The following is a 17054-nucleotide window of genomic DNA, read 5'->3' on the forward strand; positions in this document are numbered from 1 at the left end:
AATTAAAGTTCAATTAATATCAAATTAGAGTAAAAGCTAGTACAAGTGCAATTCTTACTGTAAAACTATTCTCTGATTGTCTGTTGATAGTCTATAAAATATTTAATGAGAGGAAAGAATGAAGAAAAAAAACTCCAAGGAGATCTTAGATCAAAATATTCTAAGTAATAAATTCCATATGATATGTTTTTAAATGACTTCTTTGTCTATGCAATATTTCAATCCCAATCTAAAGAAATACATTTTAATACAATCATCTTAATGTAAACATTTGCGTTTACGTAGTGTAAAATCGATGCGGCTATAATATTTCGGGCACACTTTGCAAATAACGTGGGTGTATACGAAACAGTGTTGCCATACATCTCGGAATGTCTTTAAACATAAAATTAAACTCAAAACAGTGAGCTTAATAAAATAAAATATGAAATAAATAAATAAAAATGAAAATATTCAATGACCGCGTAAACATGCCCTCACACTTTCCAAGGTTTGATGGTTTTTTTTTTCTTAATTCTACATTTAAACTACCTTTTGATATAGAAATAAACGTATACAATGGTGGATCGGGATAAGTACCATCTTGGATATATAGTATAAATAGCAACACCAAATAGGATAACCAAACCTATTTATATAATTGATTTAATCCCAAATGCATCTGCATAGTGCATTCTACCGGTCTATGAATCACAAAAGGATTTTCTTTAGTATTTTCCACATAACGTACATAAACTGATTAAAACTGATAAATCTATTAATAATTATAATTTAATTATAGCATGAATAGAACCGCATGTAATTATGGGGTGGGAGCGTAGGATTTAACTATGACGTTAACGAATAACGAGGTTGTTTACGTGCAAATATTTATTTGGTCGTTTCTGCTAACTGATATTCAATTATGCCTGTATATTGTCAGTTAGAGTTCATTCATATCCTGTCCGTTCCTATAACCTCGTCACATGTACTCTGTTTTTACTTTATATAGTGGCGCCATCTTGTATAAAACATCATGAAAAGTTAAACTTTAAAACACGAATTGAGATATACGATGTATAGTTATATCATTAACTTGTTTCCATTACCAACAACATCGTCCCACGCCACGTCGACAAAAAAGTGTGGCGAATTCGTAGTAAATTTGGCATCGCCGTCCACCCACGTGCGGTTCATTCATGAATCCCGCTACATACGTCACGGGACCGTCTGGTTGCTAGGCAACTATAGCTCTGGATCCTGGATCTTAGACTACGCAAAGGGCGGAGCGGGTGCATGAGAGTGCAATGGAAAAAGGCATTGAGTGGAGGAAGTTGGAGATAATATGTTGATTGAATCGGAAGTTTTTTTTTTACCTATGGCGCCATTGTTTTATTAGGGTTTTAATATGATCCGTTAGTGTGGATTTGTGAAATGGTTTTGTAATGAAGCTAATTGACATTTCCTTTCATTCATAAATGGCATCAACAGCTTATAGCACTATAATCATCTTTAAGTTGAGCTATGCCCATCAGAATATTTTCAGGAATTAATCATCATTATTGAGAAGTGGAAATTTCAGAGTTCAGGTATTATATTATTATATTAGGTAAAAAGCCTCCTTATCATCAACATCTTATGATCGTAGAAAAGATGGAAGTTACATCATGATAAGACAGCTTTGGTTCAGTATAATGTGAAATTTCTAGGCCAAGATCTTAAGCAAATAGCACATCTGATCATACCAAAAGCACTGTCGCAGATCAAGATCATCAGAAGCCATTGTATCGACAAGACATTGACTTAGTTCAATGTAGTACGTCTCGGTGTCCATCGTAATCAGATGTTGAGGCTCGAAATGTTAAGTGCTAAAAAGAACCAATAACAGCGTTTCTCTCTGTAGATCAATCCATCTGTATAAACGTTCTGTTATCTGTATATCCATAATTGTTCAATGATTATGAAAGGATATATTCTGTGTCTAATACTGTTTTTCCTATTGAAAATAAATTAAACGAACCTAGAAAATAAAACATTATCGTAACTATGATTATTTACACTATACAAAATATACGTTCATGACCAGGGCAACTAATTGTTTTTAATTTATCACCTTAATATATGAATTTCGGTTAAGATTACTTGATTTACAGATATTTAATGCTGGTGAAATTCGTAGTCAACAGTGTCAATCTTTTTTTTTGCTAATTTTTGACAGAATCTATTGTATTTATCAAATTGCGGTAACGATAAATTCGTCCCCTTCTGTTCGATTGAGATACAACTGAATTTTTTTTTGCCAAAAATGATAAGATAAGATGAAACTGTATTTCGAATATCCAGCGCAAATGTTAGTCTTTTGTGCATTTTCTCACGTCAAACATCTATTGTGTTAATAAAATTGTTTTAAAAAATGGTTTATGCCTTGAAAGATCAAGCTCAAGCCACGAAATTAGATTATTTTCAGAAGGTATGTTTAAGTATTTACACGTCACTTTCAGATAGGGTAATTAAGTTTATTGTAACTCATTTTTCGATTCATACTGCTTTTTCTATACGCTCATAAGTGTCTTTATTATTTAAGGCAAGTGTGCAAGTATTCTCTTCATTATTATCTTCGGAATGATAATTAAAATCAGCACCTTTAACTAATTCTTCGTACTTTTCTACAGCAATGCAAATAATATTTATTTTTTGATCTTAACAGCTGTTTCCTTTATTATGTCCTAGCAGAGTAATTTTCTCATCGTTTTGTCATTAAAAAATTTTCATATTCTAGGTAGGCCGTTACTCACACAACTTCTAAACTTTTAACAGTTTCTTTAACTTAGCACTTGTTCGTTCCATCTCACAGAAACCTCTAAATAAACTGCACGGAATACTTTTTTTAACAAGACAGTTGACTCTTTTATATGATGTCTTCTAAGGGCCTTAGGCTATCAATAAACTGACAAAAAATTTGATTTTTCTTTCAGGCAGTTAAGTGTCTTTAACCACTACATTCTACCCAATAGCCTGGAAAAATATTTTTAACTTGAATTTGAATTCTATACGTCTCAAATAAACATGGAAAATATTCGTTTCAGGCAGTTGAGTTCATTCCACTTACTCCCCGAGAGCACTGTGTATCTATTAAACAGAACTATCTGGAAAACATTTTATATAGTACAGGCACGTTTTTCATATGTTTAAATATAGATTTAATATTTAAAGCGACTGCACCAGTGATGACATAACTTCTATCATCATAAGGACTATTAACACCACCACTATCCTACTCAGTTCTTCTATTAAACAGTAATTTTGTCGATTCTTAAAAGGGTCTTTTCGTTCTGTTCATTCATTCTTTACTTTGAGTGGTTTAAAGCATTAGAAAACATCAGGATTTTTTCTTTAAATAATATTTTAAGAACTACAATCTGACTACCTGGAAATCTAAGCAGTAACTTCTTCTAGTCAGCAGTCTTCTGCAACTGCTTTGCTCTTTTCATATGATGCAGAGCTATACTAGGCTATTCTACTATCTTATAGAGCAATTCAGTTCAACTGCCTGGACTTGATTTCTTACAATTTGAAGTTCCAAGAGCTCTAATTAAGCTATCTGAAAAAAAAAATTACAGTTAAATTTTCTATTCTTTTCACTTCTTAAGCAGTATGAGTTGAATTGCACAGTCGGGCTTAAAAAAGAGCTCTTCTTTGAGACGTGAATTCTGAGCGTAACTTTGAATGCTAATACTTCCCACCTGATGCCTCCTACTTGCTTATTCTTCACTTTTAGTTCACCTATCTTGGTCTGTTTTCAGAAATCTTCTGAATTGTCCTTTTCCCTAACAAACAAAAAATATTGGTCCTTTGTCCATTATTTAGTGGACATTTTTGACTTAATTGGAACGCTTTTTAAAGAAAGGATGATACCACGTATTTCCTCAATGATAAATGGTAACTCGACTGAATCTTTGATTTTTTTGCATGAATAATTGAACAATATCCAAGAGTTGATTTTGCTTAACTAGATGATCAATTTTCTCTCAATCAAAGATTTAAACAAAGATTGGTCTTATCTTGTTTTTAATTTCTTGATAAGACAACAATTTCTTATGACTTCTTCTTGGTACATTTTTTTAAGCAGTTACAAATACCGTTCTTTTTTTCAAATAATGCAAAGTTCAAAGATCAAATACTGAAGCAAAATCGAGTATTGTTGCTTCGTCTTTATTGTTCTTATTTACTAAACCTAAACAATATTTTTATTCGTAAGGATGTTTATTCTCATGATACAACATCGAGTTTTTTTCTTATTCGCTGACTTCCTTTATTAATTAAAAAGAGCCTCGCCTCTCCTTTCGTAATAACTCCGCTATGTTGTAAACAAAGCAAGGTGTTTCAGATACGTACTGGCATGAAAATCGAATTGAAACAGAACAGCTGTTTGCGACTAAATTTTATGTTTGTTACATTATATGCTCGTATTACGTAGCCAAATAGTATTATGCCATCTAAAGCTAGGTCATGCCAAAAGAGCGTGACTGTTGTCAAAGAAAAGCAATTGAAGCGTATATAACCGACTGCATTTTATTTCTTCGGTTTTCTTTTTAATATAATTGATATGCCCGAGCGATTTTATGGAAATAGCATATTGTTTACAAACTTTGTTTTCGTTTTAATTGCAAAATGCTGTTCAACTCGGTTAATAGCAGAACGTTTCTTATTTCGATTGAACGCCTAAGATAGGAATTTCAGATATAAAGATGTTTATTTAGTGGAAGATAATACAAGTGATAAATTAAAAATAGTCACCATACACATAAAAAGAAAAACTGTTGAAGATTTTTCACAAAAATGAAATTTCTCATTTTCAATCATTTTGAAGAAAGTTTTTTAGGCAGGTGAGTGCACAAACTCATAGAAACCATAATCGAAACTATTCAATATCTTTTTCCAGGTAGTTAAATAAGCGGAATGAACAGTTTTAACAAGGTAGTAACATTATTTTTTTCCAGCGAGTTGATTCTACTTACTCACCAAGCTCCAATTGAAGTGCATAAAAAAATGCCCTTGTTTCTTCCAGGCTGTTGAATACGATTAGTTTCAATAACCTGGAATAAAGTTCTGATTTCCAGGCAGTTGATTCCACCACCTCACGAATGAACTGTTTGGCAAATTTTTTGGTACTTTTGCATTTATCTCAATAGCTCATTCTACTATTTGTTGATCCTTAAATCAACTACACTATCTGAAAAAAAACATTTTTGTTCACCTTCAGTTTAATTGCCTGGAAAGAATTGTCTGCTTTTGCATGAAAAAACATACTTTTTTGCCTCATAGAGAGATAAATGCATTAATTTGGAAATCACTAAGGCTTATTAGGTTGCAAGGAAATATTGGAGAATTTCTTTTTACTAGTTAAGTGGGATACACCTCCACACAAAGAAGCTGGCTTTTATTTTAGTAGCCTGGAAGAAGTTCTGAATTCCACGGACTTAATTCCACTAGCTTACGATTGAACTGCTTGGAATATTATTTGTACCAGTTTATATAGATAAAAGAAAACTAATCTCTGTACAAGAAACCATTTTTGATCTTTTTCACGCTTATCATCATGATCTTCTTCTTCATGTTCATTATTTCCCTTTTATCAAGCATTTAGTTCCATGATTTCTGAATCACTTAACGTAATTTTGCGCTGCACTATAAAGAAATTTTTATAACATTTTTATATCACCACATTTTAATAGGCTAATACTTTTATTAGCCATTAGTTTTAAATTTATTTCATTTGCGTGTTTTAATCAGCTCTCAAGTATTTTAAGGACTTCGATTAATCGTAATAATAAAAAAATGTCATTGTTCGCAAAACTTTTTAATAGATGCAACTCAAATAATTCGTCGTAAATATTATAAAGACCAAAACCTATTTTTAGTGCGCGAATATAGTGATGCATAATAAATGTCGGGTTATACTGATTAAATTTTTAAATGTTGCACAATTTTGTGTCAGTACAACTACCAATAACTAAACGAATAAACGTATTAAATATGAGTGCACGCTACTTGATCTAATAGAGTTTACTTCTATTAACTATATAAGTTATATAATACATTGGTAACATATGAGGGTTTTGTGGTTTACTTTATTAAAGAAGTGTAATTGTTAGAGTTAATACTGGCAAATTATTTATTATTATCCAATACATCCAGTCTTAACGCAGTCTGTACGCGTATTGTAATGATCTATATAAGTTTGGGTTTTTTTAACATTATATTGATCTCGATGATTTTGCAAACGGTGTTTTAAAGCAATAATAAAATCTTCATCAGGTATTCAGTGTCACGGAATTTTTGTATCGCATTATCATGCCAATAGTACACGCTCAGATGTGTCCAAAGCTCAACTAAGTGCTATTAAGAACCTACCTGGCGCGCCATGGGTTTGTACCGAGTGCCGAGGACATCGGACTCGCACTACAGATCTACCGAAGAACTGCGATCTTAGTACAAAGTCACTCGGTTTTGACGATACTGCAGGAAGTAACAGCGTACTGCTGGTTCTCAAATCAATGTGGCGAGAAATGACTGAGGGAATCGGTTGAACTTTTGGCGACATCAAAAGTTATTTTAAAAAAGACTGATAACCTGGTTTTGGAAAACAGTAAACTGAAAAAGAATGGTGCTAGTCTAAATAAAAAAAATAATTCTTTGGCACAATCACTACGATGTAATAACATTAAAATACGTGACATACAATGTAAATTCTATACCCTAGGTATGGATCGATTGGAAGAATCCAAAATTATTTTTTAAGATTCCTTCTTTTTAAAACCCGATTTGGTTCATATCAAGATGTCAGTTTAGTTGGAGAGCATTTTAACATAATTTTTTTTTATAGACGTTTGATAACCGATGTTTTGTTTTTATATAAAGTAATTAATTCAATGGAAAACTCCTCCTACTTTGTCACTTTTTAAATTTAACATTCCTCAAGTCAATATCAGATCAAGTGAATTATTTTTTATTCCATTTAGGAAAACAAATTATGGTCAGAACTCTCCATTATGTAGAATATCAAAAAGTTACAATTTGTACTGCTGTTCATTAGACGTTTTTAACATTTTACTTAATACGGTTAAAAATACTTTAATGCGAAATATTATCTTTGAAAGTTTATAAGGATAATGTAGAAATTTTACATTAAAAAATTACTTTTTTAATGTTTTATATTCAAATTATTCTGAAATATATACTTAACCATTAACAATAAAATAGTACATATATTTAAGTTAATTAGGATAATTTTGTGGATACCTTTTTGGGCTGGTATCCCTAATATGGTCACCAAATAAATACAATTATTGGAAGGTCTTTTCCAAGATCTTCTCGGTCAACGAAGACATCGCTTCCTAATAAATAAAGGAATAAAGAAATTAATTTCACTTTTCTTTTATTAAGGGTTTGCGTCGTTGAATCTTCTATTGGTATTTTTTAATTGTAGTTACATATCCAATTTTACAAATACTACCCTAGTAAGTAGATTCTTACTGGCAGTGACAGCTGTCTGTGATCTACATCTTTATATATCTATCAACTATCTAGTTTGTAAAGAGATGACTCAATTGCTTCATCAAATTACGAGATTTTTGCTCTCTATTCTGTCATTCAAATTTCTTTCTATCGCTAGGGATCTTTCGTAGAATATGTCACTGAACCTATACCTAATTTAATTTTTTTTTACAGTGTGACATTGGTCAAGACTCAGATGACGAATGCGTCGAGGTGGGGGGCCCATACGATTTTGGAGCTCCCCAAAACAAAGACAACACATTTGATGAAGATGCTCAAGCCAAATTAGCGGTATTATCATACGAACAAATCTGTAGGCTTAATGACGTTATGGAAGAAACCGTAAGTAATATATTGAACATACCGTAACGTAATTTTAAAAACATGTTCTTTGCAGGTCAGTATAGTTGGTAGAGGAAACTTTCCTACCCTCGAAATACGACTGCGCGATCTGGTGGACATCGTCAGGGCGAAGCTGGAGGGTGATCCTACCGCGGGTGGGGCAGGGATGCGCGTTCGCGATATTAGATTGAATGGTGGAGCAGCATCACATGTATTAGCTGCAGGTAAGCTCTTGTAACGTTTATTTTCATTATATTTTAAATGAGAAAAGTGATTTCTGATGAGTGTGAAGCTTGACAAGAGTCAGCTAAGACCATCAATTCAAAAAAAATGTTATATCGATGCCAAAAATCAGAATTCTTAATTTGAGTGGAAATCAGCTGGATGGAAGTGAATTTATTATTTGTTGCATGGGACAAACAATTAAAAGTGTCATTAATTTTTATTAAATCTCTCCTCATCGACAGACCTTAGTCAGTTTTTACCAAAATTACATTAAAATAAACTAATATTACTTAAAATGTTAATATTAGTTTTAGTCCCATGATCTTCTGACATTGTCGACAGCTGTTCATTCTAATCTCTCTAGCTTATTTTTTTCTTCCTCATTTTTTTTTTTACTTAAGAATTCATTATTTTGACACTCAATTAGGGGTAAAATCAAACTTTCGCCTATTAATTTGATGTTACATAGAAAGTACCAACTGCCTTTAATCTCAAGTCAACTGTTCTGTGTCTGTGATATTTGAAAATTTTATTAAAGCCTTGTATTTATAATTCGATAACTCTATGTTTCAATCTAATAGATAAATTTCTTGGTTCTAATAAAACATTTTATCAAAATTATTGAAAAGATTGGAAACGTTCAGAGGATCTCATGAATTACCAGCTCTGAATCCATCGGAGTAGTAGCTGATGAGTTCTATAGATGTAGTAGCTAGAAGCAATTGTGAGGTAGATAATTAAAATAAGCTATCAGGAGTTACAGTTACAATAAAATTGGCCATTTAAGCTGCTGAAACAATTTTTAAGAGATTTTCATTAGCTCAGTTATCTGTCAGATTCTTTCTAAATTTGAACATTTTTGTCCTAATCTTTATAAGTTTTTCAGTCTTAGTCAGATTATAAAGCTAGGACTCATTCAGCATAGCTTGAGTTCTAAAAATTACTTGCTCATGCATTATACAGTGACCAAGATTTAAAAAGTTTTAATATTCCACTTTGAATCTTGAGTCTCTTTAATAATCTTTACTAGGTTAGTTCTAAATAAAATGCAGTTGAAAGAATAACTGGCAGTAAATGTTTACTTGTCGCTGGAAAAATAAGCCAGAGCGAGAAGAAAGAAAAAACTTCGTCCAAATTGACCAGAAAACCAAAAGGAAGTAACTAAACTAGATAAACAACAATGAGTAATTATTGTTCAATTAGACAGTAATTTGCAAATCAATATTGGCATTGGTCGTGGATGTGAATACAATGAAAATAATTCATAAAAAGTCAAATAGAAGAGAGAAATAGATGACATGAGTCACCAGATCTGTATTCGTTGAAATCCTGAGTTGTTTGCTATATTTCACAGAAGAAATAGCTTATCAAGAAAAGGAGGTTATCTACTTCAATTTTTAAGATTATCTGCAAGAGTAAATGTGTTTTTCTCATATCTGATTTGCATGAAAGGTTATACTAAAGTAATCAAGAAACATGAGAGAATCACGGTAAAAAAATAGTATTATATAGTTCATTTAAAATTCAGAAATTTAATTTTATAGATACATCTATTAGTATTTTCAGTTGCGCGTTTTTTGAAATTAAAAAATTCTATGATATATTCTTAATACTTTTTGTATGGCAATATGCCTAAAGTCAATGGTGTCAAATATGACCTAACAGACTAACGAAACGTATGAAATTAAAACATAAAAATTTATTCTAGATTTATTGCAACTCATGTGTAATTTGTTATCCATTTGATTTAGTGCGTCCTTTGCAATGAAAATTTTGGTTACAGGGTTTCTCAAGTGAAAACTATGAAGTCAACATTATTCTTTTATGAGATTTTTTAGAAAGTAAGTAGACTTTATGATTTTCGCAGTTCTTGGTGCAACTTTTGATGAGTTGAGCGAAGAGGACCGATTAAGTGGCCACCAAAGTCACCGGATATAACCCCATTAGATTTTTTCTTGTGGGGCTATTTGAAGTCCAATGTGAATAGACCAAATAATGTTGATGATTTAAAGCAAAGAATTCGGCAAGAAGTCAGACTAATTAATCCGCAAATGATTGAAAATGTGACATTCGAAGTTATTACCGATTTCAAAAATACATTGATGATGATGATGCTAATCGACGTGTTCGAAAAATAAGAGAAGAAAAAAACATCTGAATTTGAATCGAATGAATTTGTTCCTTTCATCGTCAAAAAAATTAAAAAGGGGCTCTTAACCAAATATATGACAACAAAAGGAAATAATTATACTAGAAAAACAACATTGACATTAATCGTGGATGAAAGCAATCAAAATAATTCATAGAAAATCAAGTAGAAAATAGAAATAGATGACATGGGTCACCAGATCTGTATTCGTTGAAATCCTGAGTTGTTTGATATATTTGACAGAACAAGTAGCTTATTAAGGAAAGAAGCTTATCTACTTCACTTTTTAGATATTTTGCATATTTTTTAAGATCATCTCATAAGAGTAAATTTGTTTTTCTCAGATCATCTAGTGTTGCAGTGTAAATGGCACATTTAACGAATATTCCGTTAGTATTTGTTAATTAAATCATTGTTCATCAAAATAACTTTACATTAAAGGTTATATTACAGTGATCAAGAATCATTACATGAGAGTCACAGTAAAAAAGTAGTATTGTATAGCAAAAGATTAAAAAGAGGCTCTTAACCAAATATATGGCTTATTAAATGAAACACATATTTTTTTTAAAAGAATTTATTTTATCATTATTCCTATAACATCTTTAACAACGAGAATTATACAGAGTATCAAAAATTTACTACAAACTAAATTGGAAATATACGGCTTGAGGAATCTAGGGCATAACACCAGCTATTACGCGCAACTAAATTTTTTTATTATAAGTTTAGAATTTTGCATACATGTCTTATGCAATTGCAGATTTTCCACATTAAACCATCTGAGCTATCTCTGAATTGGAAAGTAATCCTTTTATTACATCCATACGAAATTCGTAATACTTCATGTTGGTATTTGCATGGGAGCAAAACAGTTTGTAAGCATTTAATATCATCAGTTCAATTATGTGGATTCCGATTCTTTTGTGATAGTCCATCCTTTTTTGGGCAGTGTGATAGCAAGAGTACATTTGGCTTTGTTTGTTTACTTTAGACTTAATTTTTTTATATTCAGATATTGGCTTAGGTTCCGTTATTAATTTGCCATTTTTCAGTTTTGTTGGTACTGCGCGGTTGTTGTGTTCAGTAGAGATATACATGACCGGATTCTTGCCTCCTCTCCATTTCCCAATCATTATTCCCTGTGAAAATCTACATACTGATTCTCCAAATGCCAGGTTAGCCCTTTTAATAATTTCAGGAACTTCGTTTGTTTTAGCTTTTAGTGGACCAGTGCTAAACGTATTTTTTTCTAATAATTTACATGATAAATTAAAAGAGTTGTAATAGCTATCCATGTAAACCGAATGTCCAACGGTAAAATAATCTTCTAAAATATCTAGAGCTATAGAATTGGGAACGCTTGTTCGTCTTACATCATCCATTAGTGCATTGTAAACTCCTAATTTAGCAACTATTCCATTGGCATCGGTCAGTGAAAACATTTTTATTGCAACTTTCTGATGTGTATTTTTAGTGTATTTGCGAAAAAGAAGTCTTGATCGCCACAAAACTATTGATTCGTCAATGATAAGTTCTCTAGTAGGGTAATATATGTTTTTCATTCGGGTGTTGAAGAAATCAATCAACGGTCGAATCTTATATAACTTATCGGCTTCGAATTCACCTGGTTTAGTTTGTGTAACAAATTCTAAACATTTCATCACAGCAACAAATCTATATCGACTCATATATTTACGAAAGCATGACATGTTAAACAGGGGATGTGTTGACCAATAGTCTGATAACCTGGGGAGTCTAATATTGCACATATGAAGAAGAAGACCGAAAAACACGCATAACTCCTCTTTTGTTACATCGTGCCAGTCTTCCATGTATCTCTTGTTCAGTTTTTTGTGCGATTTATTAATTTTTGCAAAAGTATTTATTTCATTTTTTATCAATTCAAAAAAGTCGTCATTCGCGAATAAGTAAAAGTAATCGATCGGCTGTTGACTGGACGGAATAGGGATCCTTAACCCTGGCTTTCTTTTGAAAGAAATTTTAGTTAATTTAGAGGGTAGAGAACTCCATTTGGCATTTATAAATTCCGGCAATGGTACATTTTCTTCTTCGTCACTAGTCGCGTCACTTAAAGTAGTTTCCGGATCACTGTTACTGTCGTCGTCCATTAAACTTTCGTCCAAACTCTTTTTTTCCGTATCACTGTCACTAAAGTCATAATTGGCATCGTCGTCCAATTCTTCGTCGCTATCGTCCAAAATCTCAATTATATCTTCGTTAGTTTGGGTACTTTCAATAACTCGAGGCCGTTTTTCTGCTGAAGGGCCTGAAACCGCCTTATCCGCCATATTAGAAGGAAACGAAACCGTCAATAATTGACTGAATAAAGAAATAATGATTGAATGTGTGAAGAAAAAACCCGATTGAGTTGAAACTGGTGTTTACTATTCGAACCCGGTTGCGGAGCAAATGAAAAACAAAATGCGACAACCGTCGGGTCGAACGAGATAGCGTTCGTCGACGGCGTGGATACATTTCGAAACGTTGCCAAGTTTACTATTCATGTTATGGTTATATATAATAGAATCTCCTGGTTATAACGCTTGATCTCAATATAATTTAGGCACCACAGGCCATGTCTAATTTTTTTAATTTTGCTTCATATTACGCGGAGTGAAGAAGTAGATATAGCATAGACTAATAGATATTCAGTATATTGCTGATATATCTTAGGAATTTATCTAAAGAAAATATTGATTTAAGGCAATGGATTTCGTGTTAAATGCATATTTAAATTCATTCAATGTTGAATGGAATATTTTAGTGGTTTTACATATATTTTAATTTTAAATAATTTAACTTTAAAACAATTTAATTTCAAAGTTTTTTGATAAACGATTAAAGAAAAAAAATAAAATAATTAAAAATTAAGGCCTTTTGAATTATAAAACCACGCTTAGAAGAAATTTTAAAATAGTTTGCATTAAAGAACCATAATGTAATTCTTATAATACTGCACGTAAGTATAATATGATAATAATAATAATTATTTTTGTGTTTAATTTTTCTATTTTTATTAAATTATGAGATTTTTTTTGTGTTTTATTATGTAGCTATTATGCTAAATAAAAATTATTATAAAATTTTTCTTATTTCAGTTTGAAGTAGAAAAACTGTTAAAAAGTCAACAAGAAACAAAATATGTACACTTAAGATAAAAAATTTATAGAAATTTTAAAAAAGGTTAAATAAAATAAAAAAAAATTATGAAGTTTAAATATTTTACTGTTAATAATTAATATTTTGATATAGGTTAAAGAACAAATATAAATGGAGACACTTAGTTATAAAATGAAAATCCATAATTTTTGAAAGTTAATTGGTAAAATAAAACCAAAATTTCATATTAGTAAAAAATAATTTTAAAAGGGTTAATATAATTAAGGCTAAAATAATTTTAAAAGGGTTAATCAAAAATTAATGAAGCAATTGATGGACTAAAAAATATTTAATAAATAATCCTTAAATTTATTTAAGATTTAAAAAAAAAATATTTTCAATATCCCGGAATAATAAATATGTGTTAAATTTTTTGTTTTTATGTGGAAATTTATAATTCAAATTATTTATTTAAATTAAAAATAAATAAATGAAGTTAACCTTTTACTGATTTTAATTCTTCCTAGGAAAAGATTTGCATTACAAAGAATTATAAAATATGTATGCATTAAGAACAGTTAAATTAAAAAATATATTGAAATTAAAATTATTGATTAAACGGAAAAAAACGTTGATATATATGATGAGAATAATGATAATTGGCGATAAAATATATTGGTATAGAATATGTGATTTTTTAATTAAGAGTCCAAATAAGGTAATATCGTTTGTAATATTGTTAGGCTTAGGGATCAATAAAATAAAAGTCCAATCCTATTTAAGCTTGCCGACGTTTCACAAACAGTCAAAAAACAGATTTAAAACTAATATTTGCCCAAAAAACTTTTAGGTACAGTACCTCAGACAATAAATACATGGATACAGACAATACTACTAAAATATAATTTATCATAGTAAAAGTAAATAGCTGTATTATCATTTTTATTACTAAATATCTAGGACCAAAAATTACTAAAATTTTAAAAATCACAAACTTTAATATTAATTTTGACAAAGGCTTATTTTTTTAAATTAAAACACAAGATTTATTTAAATAAATGAATTAAAAATAATAGAGAATGTAAGCCTAATAAAATAATAGTAATGATAATCTTCATTAGCAGAATAGCTACATATAAAGGCCAAAATCAATTTTTAATAATTCAATAAAAACTAAAAAAATAATAATATACTTTATAAGAACAATAATGATTATTAAACACGTTTGTAATATGAAGAATATATGAAATATGGAAGCATTTGTCATAAACCGATAGCAAAATCAAAAACAATTAATATGATTTGAAAAAAAAAACAAATTATTCGCATAAAATAACTCATTATTTATCATCTGTGTTTCACCAGGTTTTCAAGTCAAGCTGTCTTAAATTAGATAATAATAATATGTTCTATACAGGGCATTGCAGTTTTTGACATAAGATTTTTTTAGGAACAGCAGCATCCCGGTGAACCCAAGGGATACTGCAGGGTTCCGGTTCGTATAAGCACATTGGCTTACTCAATAGTTATTAATCATTAAATACTATATATACAATATCGAAAAAAAGACGACCAAACATTATTATTGAAGTTGACCTTACGAGTCACCTTATCTCTGAGAATTTTTATACGGAGCAAAATTACAGGCTGGTGACCGTGTATTTTCATAGAAACTGTATGACAGTTGTACGCCAAACAGATATAGTCAAGTTTGAAGTGTACGAGCAAAGTTTTCACAATGGTAAGGTTAACGGAACGAGAAAAAATAGAAATTCTGTGCATGGTTGGGTTTGGTGATAGAACACGTACTCAAAGAGAAGCTGCTCAATTATTCAATGAAATCCATCCTGATCGTCCTCCGATATGTCAAAAGGTGGTAAGTAGAATAGAGGCTAAATTTAGACAATTCGGTCATGTTAGAGATCTGCCGAAATCTGGTCGTCCTGCTCGAGATAAAAATGAACAACTTGACGTTTTTCTTTCTTTGAAAGAAAATCCTTGCACTCCTCTGTCGCAGATTGGAGCAAATTTACACATGGCGAAATCTATAGTTCACCGAATATCACCCCTACAAAGTTATTCCTGTGCAAGAGTAATTTGATGACGATTTCGATAGGCGAAATGAGTTTTGTGAACGCTTACAAAACATGTGCAATCTAAATAATAATTTAGTAACAAATATTATTTTTTCCGATGAAGCCACGTTCTGTTTGAATGATAGTGTCAACAGACAAAATTGTCGATATTGGTCAACAGAAAATCCGCATTGGATGATGGAGGTAAACACCCAGTACCCTCAAAAACTAAATGTGTGGTGTGAAATAGTGCGCGGAAGAGTAATAGGTCCCTTTTTCTTTGAACAGACTTTAACGGGACAAGTGTATCTCGATTTTCTCCAATTTGAATTAGTTGCAGCATTACTAGCTCTATTTCCAAATCCATTGCACCCAGACTATTCTGACGAAGAACTAATTTTCCAGCAAGATGGCGCTCCTCCGCACTATGCTGCCACTGTGCGTACTTTTTTGGATGAAATTTTTCCCAATCGGTGGATAGGAAGGAGAGGATCATCGAATGGCCTGCTAGGTCCCCTGAACTAACACCAATGGACTTTTTTTTTGTGGGGATACCTCAAGTCGAAGGTATTTGTTAATAGGCCAAATAATCTAGACGACTAGAAAGAGAGAATTCGCAGAGAAGTGCGCGCCATAACTCCGGAAATGTGCAACGAGACTTTATTGATCGCCTTCGATATTGTCAAGCCGTGAATGGCAACGTTTTTAATCATTTAACTTAATTTTTGTTCTTTTTTTATTTGTTACATGAATCGTCTTTTTTTCGATAACTGTTGGCTTTGGGTATAGGACATGATGCATGAAACATACGTAGAATTCCACGCGAAATTCAAAGATGAAATAAAAAAGGTGCTTTTATTTGAAAAAATGAAGTTGATGGTCGTAATTTATTTTTGAGCACAAACTTTACGTACAAAAATGCGCAACTTGAAATAAAAATCGACGGGTTCGGGTGTTTTTTTTTCGAACGCACCCCTGAATTTTAAATTAATTTAAACATAACTTTTGGAATGCACTGTATATTAATTTAATGCAAATATACCCCATAAGAATAGGCTAGTTCTTACTCTCAAAAACACGAAGAGTTATAATTAGGATATATAAATTGTTATTGCATTATCATTTAGGTCTCTTTCTACCTCATATAACATTGTATCATCCGCAAATATACCGTTTTTTTTTAGTTATTTTGGTTATTTAAGTAATATTATTTATAAATAATGAAAATAGCAAAGGAGCCAATACGGTTTAACAGTTGACAAATCTGACAAATTCTTACATTTTAGAATTTACTTTCTGTTATGTACCTACATATCGCTTGGATCACTTTAAAACTATCCTCTAAGCCTATTCTTTTTTTCCAATAATATGAAAATAAGTATTTAAGGTTTTTTTTTAATAATACACTAAATAATTAATTCAAAAATAATAAAAAATTAAGCTTAATTGTGATTTGAAAAATGGATTTTAGATTTTTAGGAATTTATTATTTGTTTTCATACTTAAATTTAAACAATTGTTTTAAAATGGAGAAAAATTAATTTAAAAACAATCTGAAATTATTTATTTTTAAATATTGAAAATTTTTAGAAAATAAGTGAAAA

The 17054-nt window shown here is 30.9% G+C and overlaps 1 protein-coding gene across 2 annotated transcripts in view; it reads left to right on the top strand.

Annotated features, from left to right (window-relative positions):
* Window positions 1-17054, top strand: part of LOC126743090 (terminal nucleotidyltransferase 5C) — a 120961-nt gene that overhangs the window by 69955 nt on the left and 33952 nt on the right. Inside the window, exons 1-3 of one of the 2 annotated variants that reach the window (XM_050450050.1) lie at window positions 2345-2449; window positions 7711-7878; window positions 7934-8102. In XM_050450050.1, coding sequence (XP_050306007.1) covers window positions 2393-2449; window positions 7711-7878; window positions 7934-8102 — 394 coding nt within the window. In that variant the 5' untranslated portion in view covers window positions 2345-2392. Of the gene's footprint in view, window positions 1-2344; window positions 2450-7710; window positions 7879-7933; window positions 8103-17054 lie in introns of those variants that run through there. The other variant, XM_050450042.1, reaches the window with a different exon arrangement.

This window comes from Anthonomus grandis, chromosome 1 (genome assembly GCF_022605725.1).
Source record: "Anthonomus grandis grandis chromosome 1, icAntGran1.3, whole genome shotgun sequence".
Classification (NCBI taxonomy): Eukaryota; Metazoa; Arthropoda; class Insecta; order Coleoptera; family Curculionidae; genus Anthonomus; species Anthonomus grandis.